Here is a 14716-nt window from a genome sequence, read left to right as displayed (position 1 = left end):
TATGTTATTTGTTGTTTTTCCCTTGTTGATTTTAATATGTTCTCTTTATTTTTAATTTTTGTCAATTTGATTACTATGTGTCTCGATGTGTTCCTCCTTGTGTTGATCCTGTATGGGACTCTCTGTGCTTCCTGGACTTTTCCATGTTAGGGAAGTTTTCAGCTGTTATCTTTTCACATATCTTCTCAGGCTCTTTCTCTCTCTTATTCTTCTTCTGGGACCCCTATAATGTGAATGTTGGTGCGTTTGATATTGTCCCAGAGGTCTCTCAGACTGTGCTTTGTTCTTTTAATTCTTTTTTCTTTATTTTATCCCATGACAGTGATTTCCACCACTCTGTCTTCCAGCTCACTTATCTGTTCTTCTGCCTCATTTATTCTGCTATTGATTCCTTCTTGTGTTTTTCATTTCAGTTATTGTATTCTTCAACTCTGTTTGGTTGCTCTTTATTTTTTCTAACTCTTTGTTAAAAACTTCTTCTTGTAACTTCTTGCTCTGTGTGCATCCATTCTTTTCCTGAGTTCTTGGGTCATCTTTACAATCATTACTCTGAATGCTTTCTCAGGTAGATAGCCTATCTCCACATCACTTAGTTATCCTCTGGGGTTTTATCTTGTTCCTTTGTCTGGAACTTACTCCTCTGCCATCTCATTTTCTCTAAACTTCTATTTGTATTTTTTTTTTTTCAGTATGCGGGCCTCTCACTGTTGTGGCCTCTCCCATTGTGGAGCACAGGCTCTGGAGGCGCAGGCTCAGCAGCCATGGCTCACGGGCCCAGCTGTTCCGCAGCATGTGGGATCTTCCTGGACTGGGACACGAACCCACGTCCCCTGCATCGGCAGGCGGACTCTCAACCACTGCGCCACCAGGGAAGCCCCTTCTATTTGTATTTTTATATGTGTGGAAGGTTAGTTACATTTCTTGACCTCGGAGAAGTGGCTCCTGCTGTAGGGGATGTCCTATGTGTCCCAGCAGTCCACTTCCCTCTCATCACCCAGTGTCTGGGGACCAGCTGGTCCCAGGGTAGGGTATTTGTAGACTTAGTTCCGCAGGCTGTGGGACTGTATATTTCTTGCTTCTGGTGTCTGCCCCCTGGTGGGTGAGGCTGGTTTAGAGGCTTGTGCACGCTTCCTGGTGGGAGGAGAAAATGGTGCCTTCTCTTATTATGCACACAGAATGAGGAAATGGCTTGAATTGCAGCATGAAGAGTTTAGGTGCGCTTTCAGGAAGAATTTGACAGAATTATTAAATACTGAATGGGTCCCAGGCAAGTGGTGGAATGGCTCCATTAAAATTTGTTGTTGGGCTGGAAAGTGGCTTCCTTTCTGGTCTATAGATTTGCCTAGGATGGCCTGTGTCTTTGCCTCCACCCGTAGGTGTACTGATATTGAGATGATCTTAGCTTGGGTCCCTCCTGCCACACCAGGGAGGCTGCTCACAGCCCCAAGCTGCCCTCCTGTATGCCCTCAAAAGGGATGGAAAGAATGAAGGATCACCTCTGAACACTGGTTTCTCTTTAATTTACTGAGTTTATTTTTTCTGCCCCTGCCCTTCTTCAGCTTGGCTTCCTCTGCTGTGGGCACTTTGACCAAATCTCTATGTCTGAACACCAGCTTCGTGCCCCCACGCTGGTTCAGAGGGGGCTCCTCTGGGTGCTTCCTGTTCTAGGGGAGGCTGGGCAGGAGTCTGGGCTCTTGCTCATGAGGGAATATGATTTTCAGTGTCCTGGACAGCCCTCTCTCTCCGTTCTTCAGAGAAGCTTAGAAAATAACTTGTGACAAAGTGTCCTCTCCCAAAGGGAACTGGCAGTTTGGGGAAGACCCTCAGACAGGAGTTGAGATGTTTGTGTTGATGGTGTGGTCTGAAGGGTTTTAACTGCTCTGTAAAATACCAGCATGAATTGGGAAGACTTGAAGGGGGATATTACTATTTAGGATGGCCACAGGGAGGAAACCATGCCCACAGCTGAGCAGGGAGGGGACAGATGAGGGGTGCAGGCCTTAGGGGATTAGAGGGGAGAGGAAAGAGGCAGCTTCCAGGGCACAGCACAGAGGTTCAAGTCCAGGAGAGAGGTGCAAGGGCCAGAGGGATAAGAAAACAGATTCAGGCTCATTAGTGGAGAAGCGAGGCTGGTGCACAGGCTGGAAAGGGAGGGAACCAGAGGGAAAAAAATAGTAGAAGAGAGGCTTGGAATGAAAGTGGCAACCCAAGTCCTTAAAATTACTATTTTATCCTTGCAAGCCTGCAACAATGGGAGAGGCTGAGGTGGCAGTGAGCTGGACAGCATGCAAAGGAATAATTGGGATGCCCAGGACCACCAGTGCCTGTGGAACAGCAACAATTCACTGTCCTGCATGTGAGTCATCCCTGGACAGAGGGAGAGTCAGAGCAGAGAGCCCCATTCTGCAGGGAAAGAAAGATACAGGTCTGGGAGGACAGGGGAATGGGGGCTCAGCTTCTGGTGAGAGAACTGTCCCTCCCTGACCGCGAAGGAATCCAAAAAAGGTGGGGACCCTGACAGGAATCACCTTAGTCTCTGGGAGGGGGATGCTGCAGCTCAGGGTTGTTTCACATGGGCCAGTGGCTCCCTTCCGAGTCCGCCCAGTGTGTGTCCCTGTGCAGCCTCAGCCCCGCCAGGAGGCACCGTGGTCAGGGCTGCACTGGGCCCACACGCCCCTCTCCCCAGCCTCTTTGGAGTGGGGCTGTGGAGCAAGCTGCAGGAGCCCTGGCTGCCCTCCGACTCCGTGAGTCAGTCTTTCCCCAAAGCAGCAGCAGGCTCGATTTTCCCAGGGTGCTGTTCAAGCATCTGAAGTCCCATGTCTGAGTGTCACATCTGCCCTGTGTGGCTGCTTATTAGGTGAAGGAGGCTGGAGGGTTTCTAAGAAGACAGCACGCCCTCCTCTTAGGCCACGAGCTTCCCAGGAATAACAGCAGTGAACTCTTAAAGTAAGCACCAGAGAGAAGTGCTTTCTTTACGTGCGCTGTGTAGTGTAATACTACATGAACCTCCAGAGGTAGGAACTATTTTCAATCCCTACTTTTTAGATGAAGCAATAGCTAAATGGCTTGCCTAAGATAGTAAGTGGGCTGGGAGTCAGAGCCAGGCAGTCAGATCCCACCCACATCAAACTGCATCCATGCAAAGCTTCTAGAGAGACAGTCTGCCTCATTTCTTGTTTCCTCACTAATATCTAATGTTTCTGTCGCTCACTCTCTCTCTCACACACACACAGCCTGATGTATAAAGAAGCTCTGCAACCCCATCCCCTGTTTACTTCCCATCTATGAAATCTCATATATTAATTTTCTTTTTTAGCTGATTAGACCAATTCGCTGACTTGCTGGAGGCTTGGATGTCAGATGTTATATAAACGAGGATCATCAGAAGTAGACATCTGGGGGCAAGGTATTATTTAGAATGCTGCTCTCATTTTGAAACTGGTGCCTTGGTATTGGGTTGGCCAAAAAATTCGTTCGGGTTTTCATACCAGCTCATGGGAAAACCCCGAATGAACTTTTGGGCCAGCCCATCTTTTTTTCTAAATGGCTGGAGCAATCTAGAAACAGTTTAAATCATTTACTGTTCTTTTTTCAACTTGATTTACCGGTACCCTTGGTGTGGGAGATAGTGACTGCAGCACAAAATGTTGCTCTGAGTTGAAACAATCGTAGGAATAAAAATGATTTCTTTAGCGGAAACTGGGACAAAGTACTCGATACTGATCACTGGTGTTCGCTCCTTTAACTCCTCATTCAGTTGCTGCTTTTCACCCACCCCACGGGTTCATCATGCATCCTAGGTGGGAGTTAACTCACAACGTCATCCTGGTCCTTACGGCCCCGTTTCCCCATCTGCGAGATGGAATGATGCTCAGGATAACAGGCAGCAATGCTCCGACCAGCAGCAGATCTCTCCTTGGAGACTTGACAGAACCAACCAGATGCACATCTAACCAAGGTAGCCTGTGGAAATTCACATGTAGCTTTTGGAAATTCACATGGTTGGAAGGCTGGGGATGGAGCCAACAGACCCCAGCCATCCTCTCCAGCTCCAGCAGGCTGTAGAGAAGCATCTGTCAGGAAAGCCCAGTCCACTGTTGACACCCACATAGCAGGGTTTGGTCATTCAGAGCCCTGCCCCTGACCTTTGGCAACTGACTTAACTGCTCTGGGCCTCAGCCCCGGGATCTGTAATATGAGGGCGAGGACTACAGGATTTGTAAGATTCCTTCCAACTCTTAAGAAAATGTTAAATACCTCAAACTATTAAATAAGTGAATTGCTTCCACACAGTTTTCTGGGTAGAGATGTTGGAAAACCACACCAAGTGGTGGTTTTCTAATTCGGAGTCTTAAATTAACTAAATTTGTCTGGCTTCTATTTGAATCTCTCAGTTTATGTGTAAACACTTTAAATTTCCTAGATTTTTTTAAATTTGACATACAACTACGTCTGTAAAGTAGCTCCTAGTTTAGTCAAAGTAGGGACCACATTAGAAGCATGTAAATTGGTGGTGACCGCATGTTAGAAATAAATTCTATAAGGCTAATTCTAAACAAAATTAAATGACTCGTTTTTTCTCCTCCTTTGAGCACCTCTCTTTCTTCAACCCTTCCTTTTTTCTGTGCAGCCCCCATCTCAAGTCCTCACTGCCATCTCCTCCAAACACTTTTCGGAGAATGTGGGAAGATGAACAAAGCCATGCACCCTAGTGAGAAGACAGAACTCCTTTGTGCGGGGATGGAAATGCTCGTCTCCTCCAGGTATCTTCCTACATTTCCCCCCCTCCCCTGCATTTAGATTGGGGCCATAGACTGGCCAATGGACTGTGAATGGAAGTGATGTGGTCCCTTTTGTCTAAGGCAGTCAGGAAGAGTTGTGAGTTCTCTCTACCATCACTGGGAGTTGAAGGAAAAATCTGAGATGGTGGAGTTGCAAGATGGAAGCTGCCTGGATCCTTGGAGCCGCTAAGGAGAGCTGCCCGATCCGCAATACCTAGTTCAGTTTTCAACGTGTCATATCTTAACTTACTGAGATTACATGGTTTGTTACTTTAGCCTAGGCTAGCCTAATAATCCCTTCCAGAATTATTTCATTTTAACAGAGATCCTAGGGGAAACGGTAATGCAAAACATGACGGAAATAACTTCTCATAGTGGAACTGTGGATACAGGTTGTAACTGGTGCCATTGCGGCAGCCCTGTAGAAAAAGAGGGTTGACGTCGGGGAAACTTCTTGATACCACTAAAACTGGGACATGGGGCAATACTGTATGCCTCTAATGGTCCTGTGCTGCATGGCAAACTTGAAAATGCTCCAAAGAAGGAAATTTTAAGACATTATTCCTTCAGGCAAAATCTCACCAAGCTGCTTCTACAGGGAGGCAAAACAAGGGAACCCATTTTCTCAAATGATCTTGAAAACATAGTCACCTAGTGCCAGACATAGAAATCCCTTTTTTTCCTGCCCATATTATCGATTATTAAAACACCTACTTGGCTTTCTCCACTATCCCACAAGGACCCAGAAAACTTGATCATTTGGATCCATTTAGGAATCCCATTTTTTTTGGGGGGAAACAATGTGACAGAATGACAACATGCATCTGTTGAATGAAGCTGCCTTTCGGGAAGACCTTGTTTCCTTCCTCCACAGAGGCCCTCCCGGCTCCCAGAGCACCATGGATGGTTTCAAGAATTGTGCAGATGGTAGCAATTGGAGACTCAGGAAAGGCAAAGTACTGCCTTGGATCCCAACTCTAAGTTTGATTTTATACAAAGGGTCCCCAGCCAAACTATTCCTAAGAATGCTGTCCAGCAAGGCATCACCTCTGATGGCAGTTTCCTAAGATGTCATTCTTTCCCCCTAGATGCGCACGACACTTACCAGTGGAGAGGGTCTCTCCTAAATGTGCCACTGGCTTTCCCTCTGCTCCCCCCAACTGAACCAACATGGGCTTCGAAAATGCTCCTTGACATACCTGGAACCCAGATCCACCAGATTAATACTCCAGATACAATCCCTTTGGGTCTGGCCGCACATGCCAACCAAGTCCCAAGCCAGTTTATTAATTTGACCAAAAGGTAAACAGATGATGGAGATGCAGAAAGACAAGCATGCGAGCAGCTAAAAGTATTAACCCGGCTGTCCACCAGGAAACAAATTTAAGACATTTAAAGTGGCATTAAATAAATGAGGCTATGGTTTATCTACTTGTAACTTCCATTGTCTTTTTTAAAAAAGGAAAAAATATATATATATATTTTACATTGCAGTATATAAATCTAGACTCTACATATACAGTATAAATACACAAGGCGAGCACATGGGCACAACACGTATGTCTTGGTAGCCGCGCCCTAAACCAGGCCAACAGTTCTGCATTTTCTTTTTGACCTTCCAACCAAGAAATTCAGGCTGAGGCTACGTTTCCTTCAGTCCCCATGATGTCTAGCACCCTGGCCATCCCTCCTCCACGCACAGAAGCACAAATCGAATCAGCCTCGCAAACAGAAAAAAAGTGCTTTTCAACTAGTTGAAACCAGTCGGTCTTTACAATGCAGTCTGATCTAGAAAGACCTAAAGGAAATCTGAGGCCTTCCTGGCTCATTCTCATTCTTTGGTCCACCGCCACAAATCTCTAGACTTTCCCTGGTGTTTCTTGCAGATTTCATATGGCTATTTATGTAACATAAATCACACATAACCTTTGGGGGCTGTCTTACGGGATAGGAGAAAAAAAAAAAAAAAAGCTCCACATTACAATCTGCACTTCATATCTGGGTTCATTCTTTATTTTTGGAATAAAAACTGGCATTTTGAGAATTTTCTTCTTAAAAAGGACAACATTCTGAAAGTGCTTCTTAAACGTGTCAACATCTCACGTATGGCTTTGTAGTTCAAACCCCAGCCACAGCTCAGATTTGGAAGGGAGAGGATGATGGTGGTACTGGAGACAAAAGTGTCACTTAACAGTGATACTGTGATACCAAGTGTGGAAACCTGAAAAAAAAAGTTATTGATTCCATCTGGAAGAATGTACCTCTTTAGAAACGAGTTGGATAATATACGGAGCCCCATTTCTTTCCCCATGACTAGGCACAGGAAGGCTATAAAAGTTAATAAGTAGAACAGGACACTGCTCTCAGCAGTGAACATCTTCCGAGGGGCTATTCACAGAGCAATCGCTGTTCAGAAATCTTTCACAGGCTCAAAATCATCAGTTATAGTCAATCGCAGTAGGAATTTCTACACCTGAGGAACAAATTGCACGTAATATAGAGGTACTGTGATCCAGATGGCAAAAGACGGCAGACATGTAGTTTCACATGCAAAAGGCAATCAGAAAAAAACAATGAAGTCGTGGCATTCCGAGACAGATCAGAGTCCACATGGGTCGTCATCCTTTTGTGCTTTCCTTTCTGGCTGATAAGTTACCAAAGAACATGGCTATATGTGCAAGAATGATCGTGATATGTTCTTTAGGGGGGGGAAACAAACAATGCAGTTGCCAGAAATCAAAATGGGCTTGTGTTGCCTCCAGAGGTGTCACAACGGCTGGACCAGTGGCTCAGACAGGCCTCCAAAGCTGCTCCTTGCCCTCCCTGGGGTAGCAGAAATTGGCCGATGCAAGCAGAGGTCAAAGCCACTGGCTCATCCAAACCCTTTCCGAGGTGGCCTTTCATTCAGCCTGTGGCAGTTCCCGCCTCTGCGGTTGTTCTTTTCTGGTGGCACTTGATTGAGAAAGTAATCCTCTCCCTTTATAGAAACAGTTTGGACTGCTTATAATACTGGTACAAAGGACACTCTGTGTTCCCAGGGTTGATTCCGTTTACTTGGAAGGTAGGAGACGAGGTTCTGAGTTCCTTCCCTGTAAAAAGTGACCTCGACTTCCCAGGCCATTGTGCAAATTTGTTTCTCCATAGTCCAGAATATCCCATAAGTCCCTCATATTTATATATATACACACACATACCAAATATGTGTACATACATATATATTTATAAATGTGGGTAATTTTGCATTTCGATCTCAGATAGGTCAAAGAGAATCATGCTTTTCGTGTCAAGTTCATCTCCGATCTCCCCACGATGCCTATCATAGTGCCTTGCACACCAGAGGTACTTACTCAATAAATATCTGTCCACCTCACCAATGATCCTTTAACACTGGGTGGTAGCTGCAATCACCACGGCCTGTTCTCAGCCCCACCCTGCCTTTGGCAAGCAAGGGGCCACTGGTCTCTCCCTTCAGAGGGTGATTTTGCTGTGTCTGTTGCTCCAGCAGCCCCGTTTGGCTGTCCTGGGCAACGTCAGGCTGGTCCGGCTACGCAGTTTTACTTGCTCTTCCACAGAGTTCTTTTTGCGTAAGATGAAGTCAAAGTTCACTTGGCTGTTCATGGCATAGAAGACATTTGCCGAGTCTGGGATCACGAGTTCTAAAAAAGATGAGGAAAGAGAAGGTAGTCAGCTCGTGTAGGTCAGCCCAGCACTGACCGTAGCAGGTGGAAATTCTGCTCAGACACACGGCTGGGACTATGGCCCTTTGTCCCTGGAATGCAAACGGAACCAGACAATGACCACCACTTCCTCCCCGCAAATTGGTTCCAACAATTTTCCCAATCCCAAGTTAAAAAATCTAAGTGCGAATCCAATCTTAGAAATTCAAGCCACGAACAAAATGCGCAAATGCAGGATGTTTTAGCTGGAAGGAAGTGCAGTAGGAAGCAGAGGCCTACAGGAGTTAAAAGACATTCCCAAGAGCACAGCTCGTCAGGGGCAGAACTGGGACCCCAACCCGGGTTTCCAGCCTCCCGCAGTCCATTTTCCACTCCACTATGCAGTTTTTCAGAGACTAAGCGAATCCAATAACACGGGGGAAAGGCAGAAAATCTACACCGTTTTCCAGTACTCTTAACTTGGAATATCAAAATATTTTTTAATTAATCCCAAATCAAACCAGTATGTTATACCATTTGAGGCCTTGCTTCCTTAAGAACTTGCATTTTAATATTAAAGGGCAACCAAATAAGATGGTATCTATCTCTTAACATTTAAACCATTGCCTACTGCAGTGACTCCCACCTATATAGATAGCTGCAATTTTTGAACAAGGATTATTCCAAGCATAATATGAAGTTATTGAGCAAAGTGATTTGAATTCATTTTTATTTTTAAAAGAAGGTATATACTCTTAAGCACTCAGGGGTAATGGATATCTTAAAAAACCAACAGGGGAAAAAAAAGGTAAAATGTGCAAGTCTTGCTTTGCGGCAGTGGAGTGACGGAGGCAACCAGGAGAGGTGTCTGCCTGCAGAACTGGATTAAGTCGACCTTATGTTAACTTCGACCACTGAGATTCCACAGCACAACTGATGCAATCAGCTTCTGCGTGACTCTGCTACATTTTGCACAAATGTTCTATAAAGGATAACTCCCTTAAAGTGTCCCCAGTCTCCTGCCCACATATTCCTGGGTCAGTAATAACCTACCTCACAGCTATATATCAACATATCTCCAGTACGGTACACTTTTGGGTGCATTATTTCCTGTCATAATCACCCATGATGCACAAGGAACCAGTAGGGTATTGTCGCCATTTAACTAATTAAGGACCAAGGCCCAGGGAGGTCAAGCAGCCCACCTGCCACCACACAGCTGGTGAAGCTGGGCCCCAGCTGCACTCCGGGACTCCTGGACCTTCACACCCACTGGCCTCACCTTGGCGTGTTGGTTTGTGGATGACATGGTAAAACCCAAGAGACCACTTTTCAGGCTTGGACTTTTAACAGTAACTACATTAAAAGATGAAACTGAGAAAGGTTTGCCCAATGACCTAGGGCTCAGCTCGATGAAAGAAAACTTCCAAGAATTTTCTCAGAGGCTGTAGTTTTTCATCGCTAAGAAAAGGTACGACTCCAACTTCGCCTACTCTCGTCGGGGCCCAAGATACAGCCCTGGGTGATCTGTTGGTCAAATGGCGTATGAATAACTGCTCCCTTCCATCATCCCCGCCTCGTATAATTCTTCTTTTCCTTTCTAGGGGGAATGCTTGTTGGGGAACAGCCCTCCCTTGAGACACTTGCATTGGTCTGTGCTCGGTCTGTCAGCAGACAGGGTTGGCCTCAGTCAACAGTATTGGCTACTCCTTGTGCACTTGGAAAAGAGACTCAGTCTTCCTGAGTCTCCTTCTCGGACGTGACACGGCATAGAGGAGTTACCTACCAGCTCGCCTCCTACCCCTCAACAAATACAACCCCGATTCAGATTAGCAAATTGATACATGCAGGGGGATTATGTGCCCGGAGTTTTCATAAAAGGGATTTCTTCAACTAATGGACTCCTAGGCAAACTGGAACATTTCATAATCACCAGTTCTTTGCCTCAGTAAGTGTGAGGTAAAGAACCTTCCAATCCTGGCGCTGGAAGCTTTTGCTGCTTGAAGATCAATCATGAATAAGGATCAACTGAAGGACAGACCCTCATAAGTGGTTAACTGAAACCATGAGAAATTATTGCAGGAACTGCGACCTTTCAGGGTCATGCACAACCTGGACACACATTACTGGTTACTGGAGGTGCATGGCCGTCTGCAAAGAGCTAACAGACCCCGTCCATTCCCCAGCTCCTGACACAGGGAGGGACCTCTTCCTACAGGAAGGCTTGAGGAGAAGTTTACAGAGAATGGGCGGGAGGAACGCTCAGCAAGACCGCAGAAAGCAACAAGGGCTGCTGGGGGACCAGCCTGAGAAGCTTGATTCTACCAGCGAGGTGATGGCATATGGCTCCCGGCAACTCTGCCCTAGCGTGACTAAAAACCCTCACTTGGGGCTTCCCTGGTGGCGCAGTGGTTGAGAGTCCACCTGCCGATGCAGGGGACACGGGTTCGTGCCCCGGTCCGGGAGGATCCCACATGCCGCAGAGCGGCTGGGCCTGTGAGCCGTGGCCGCTGAGGCTGCACATCCGGAGCCTGTGCTCCGCAACGGGAGAGGCCACAACAGTGAGAGGCCCGTGTACCAAAAAAACAAAAACAAAAAAAACCCCTCACTTGGTTCCATTTAAGAAAGACATTGTGTCCACTTCCTGTCTTCTCACACTGGGGCAATCTGCCTTGAGAAGGAACACGTGCCTACCTTTGTCCTCCGAGATGACCTGTACCAGCTCGTACTCCTCAGCCGGGTCCGAGTCCAGATTGTGCTTCAACATCGCCCTCTGGATCACGGCGGGAGTTTTGTCCTGGCTCGTCAACTGGAAAGACAATGAAAGGGTGTGTAAAGCATTTAGCTTCATGTCTCCTGGAAGAGTTGTGCTGACCGTCTCATTCTTGCTGTCTTGTGCCTTCCCGGGAGAAATGGCCAGGTGGAGTGAGAGAGGACCAAGAGCCAGCACTCCTAAGTTCCAGTCCTGGCTCCACCCTCAGATAACAGGTCATCTTTTCTCTCGGTCACCTGCTCTCTCAAAGCCACAGTGTCTTAACCCCATCAAAACAGAGAGACTGGGTGCCTTGCCAGTTCCAATGGAGGTTCCGGTGGAAGAATATATATGAGGGAATTGTGAAAAATGCACAGCGTTTGCAGTCCTGGGCCAAAATTATCCTCACCTGTTGAGCACTGGTTACAACCTGTGGGTCAGAACGGCCACAGTTCTGCACACTGACCATTTCAAAAAGCACAAGTGGCTCTACAACCCAGGAATCCCACCCCTAGGTACCTACCAAGAAAAATAAAATCATTATGTCCACGAAAGGACTTGTACACAAACGTTCATAGCAGATTTATTCATAACAGCCCCAAAGTGGAATCTACCTGCATCTCCATCAATAGGAGAACAGGAAAGGATAAAGACAATGTAGTGCGTTCACGATAAGAGCACGACTCAACAGCTAGAGGGAGCTGAGAACTGAGACATGTAACAACGTGATGCATCTCACAAACATCACGGGTGAGCCAGAGAAAGCAGACACAGAAGATGACATGTTGCAGGAGTCTGTTCTTTCAAAAACAGGCCAAATTAACCTGTGGGGTTAGAAAACTAGCTAACCTTATCTTCAACTAAGGTTAAAGCAGGATTGAAGGGGCATAAGGGAATTTTGGACGGGGCGGATAAAAAATGTTATTTATCTAGGCTTGGGGTGGTGGTTATATAACAGAAGTATACATATGTAACTATATGTACACACATATATGATTATAGTTATAAAAACCCAAAGAACTGAACACTTCAGATCTATGTATGTAATTATATGTAAATTATGCTTCAATAAAAATGAGCTTCTAAGTGTTTAAAAATAATAAATCTAACATTTTTTAAAGTGCAAGTTAAGCCTCCTCTCACCCCAATTCTCCCCTTCATCTCTGCCCATCAGCCAACTATTCTCAGGGTACTCAGAGCAACAGGAAAAGGGGGCTGACTTATGTACTATCCCTTGGGTGATTTCTTTAAATTTGAAAGAAAGCAAAATGAAACACAGATTATTCTTACTTAAAAATAAAAGCTATTCTCACCAAGAGGTAAGAGGAGAGAGACAGCCAAAAAAGAGAAGAGATGACAACGTAGTAGTCTGATTTTTTCCAAGAAACTGTTATTGTGAGCTCAAGGATGTCTGGGCCCACAGGCCTCCCTCCGATCTGGGGCAGCAGCTGTATTTGTGATTCAGTATACAATATGCATTACAATGGGGTCCCTGTAAGTGACAACGACCGTGCTCAAGGGTCTGTTACCAAAACATCTGGCACCTCCTTATACAAGGGAGAAACAGATGCATACAAAATTCTAACGGAGAAAAATAAATTTTTTATAGTCTAAAGGAAGTACTCCTGCAGCTGGATCAAACTGGTCCAGAAGCATAAAAAGTCAGAGGAGAAAGGACACCAACTTGGGGGATGGTTGTTGGGTTAAGGTGGTTAATGTTAAGTTATCAGCTTTAAACCTTCCTAAGGAGAAAACCAGGCTACGCTTATTTTACCTTAAACCTCCCCAGGTGTGTCCAAACAAGGATGGGCTGGCCAAGGGCTTTCCTCGAAAGTCTGTCACTTTGTACCATAAACGCTACTGCGGGGAATTGATGATCACAGACAATGCTAACAGCTCAGCTGTGCAGCCTTACGCTGATATCCTGAACCAGCACTGGCCAGTAGATACATATAATTCGAGCCTCATCTGTAATTTAATTAATTTATTTATTTTATCTTATTTTTATTTATTTATTTTTTTAGATTTTGTTTTTAATGTGGACCATTTTTAAAGTCTTTATTGAATTTGTTACAATATTGCTTCTGTCTTATGTTTTTTTCTGGCCGTGAGGCACGTGGGATCTCAGCTTCCCGACCAGGGATCGAGCCCACACCCCCTGCATTGGAAGGCGAAGTCTTAACCACTGGACCGCCAGGGAAGTCCCTCATCTGTGATTTTAAATACCTAGTAGCCACATTTAATTATGTTTCAAAAGGGAAATTTTAATATTTTACTTAATCCAATATGTCCAAAATATTGTATCAGCATAAAATCAATACAAAATTGTTAATAAGATATTTTATGTTCTCATTATTGTTATTTTTTTGTACCAAGCCTTCAAATACCTGGTGTTCAAATACCTGGTGTGTATTTCACACAGCATATCTCAATTTGGACTTTGCCCATTTCAAATGCTCAACCACCACCTGTGGCTGGTGGTTACGTTACTGAAGGATGCTTGGGTGTCACCCTCATACGCCTTAAATAGGAATGCGAAACATTCCCTGTGCCCTTCCCGGAGCTTAGTTTTCTAACGCCACAGGTTGGGCCTGTTTTTGAAAGATCAGACTCCGGCAGGATGCGGGATATCTGATTTCTTTGGCTCAACATGGTGTTTTAGAGATTCATCCGCATTGCTGCGTGTTCAGTTCTCGGTTCCTTTTAGTTCAGAGACACCGTAGTTACACAGCTGGCACTTACTCCCCTGGTTGGCATATGTGAGGGAAGCCATGTGAGTAAACCACCCTGAAAATACAATAATACGGCTGATGACCTCGGCTGCCTGGTGGCGCCCCTTCCTCTCGGACACTCCCTTATCACCCCTCCCTCGCCACCACGAGGGTTCCGCCTCAGCCCTTCCTCACTCGCTGCACCACCGCATCCAGCCAACCCCAGCACCACCAGCCTTGCACCAACCTGTGTTTCTCACCATCTACTAGGTGATGCCATTTGGATGTCCTATGGTGACCTTGGATTAAGTGCACCCCAAACCCCCTGCTCCAGTAGTTACACTGCACTGGATGGGACCACCAACCATCCGGCTGCCTGGACAACCTTTCGTCCTCCCTCTTCCACTCCCCCAGAACAGTAACCAAAAAGTTCATGACTAAATGGATGAATTCCATAATTCTAACTTAGAAAAATCTTGCAAAAATCCATACCATCTCCAGCCACATGACCATCATTCAAAACCTTAACACGTCCTACATGGAATATAATGGAAGCTTCTAACTCGCTCTGCCACCTCCAATCTACTCCCCCTGCACTTCTGAATCAGGTCTCCACAATGCCAGCTACTTCTCTAAAGAACAAATCTGATCGCCACCTAAAAGCCTGCGATAAGACTCTACTGCAAGATTAACGCAAACTCCTTCATGAGGCTCGCAGGCCCTTTACAATCTGATCTGACCTCTATTAAAGTATTTAGTATGTTTTGAAAAATGCTTTATGATCTCCTTTTTGATTATAAGTTCCTCAAAGACAGA

The 14716-nt window shown here is 45.6% G+C and overlaps 1 protein-coding gene across 3 annotated transcripts in view; it reads right to left on the bottom strand.

Moving 5' to 3' along the window:
• Positions 1-7631: 7631 nt before the first annotated feature.
• RGL1 (ral guanine nucleotide dissociation stimulator like 1) overlaps positions 7632-14716 on the bottom strand; it is a 270733-nt gene continuing 263648 nt past the window's right edge. For all 3 annotated transcript variants that reach the window (XM_081223516.1, XM_081223514.1, XM_081223515.1), the window contains 2 exons: positions 11132-11246; positions 7632-8437 (listed from right to left, as the gene is read on the bottom strand). In XM_081223516.1, the coding sequence (XP_081079642.1) occupies positions 8250-8437; positions 11132-11246 (303 nt within the window). In that variant the 3' untranslated portion in view covers positions 7632-8249. The remainder of the gene's footprint in view (positions 8438-11131; positions 11247-14716) is intronic.

Source organism: Mesoplodon bidens (assembly GCF_964165515.1).
Source record: "Mesoplodon bidens genome assembly, chromosome: 2".
Lineage (NCBI taxonomy): Eukaryota > Metazoa > Chordata > Mammalia > Artiodactyla > Ziphiidae > Mesoplodon > Mesoplodon bidens.
Note: the sequence above shows the minus strand (reverse complement) of the source record. Positions and strands in the feature narration are given on the sequence as shown.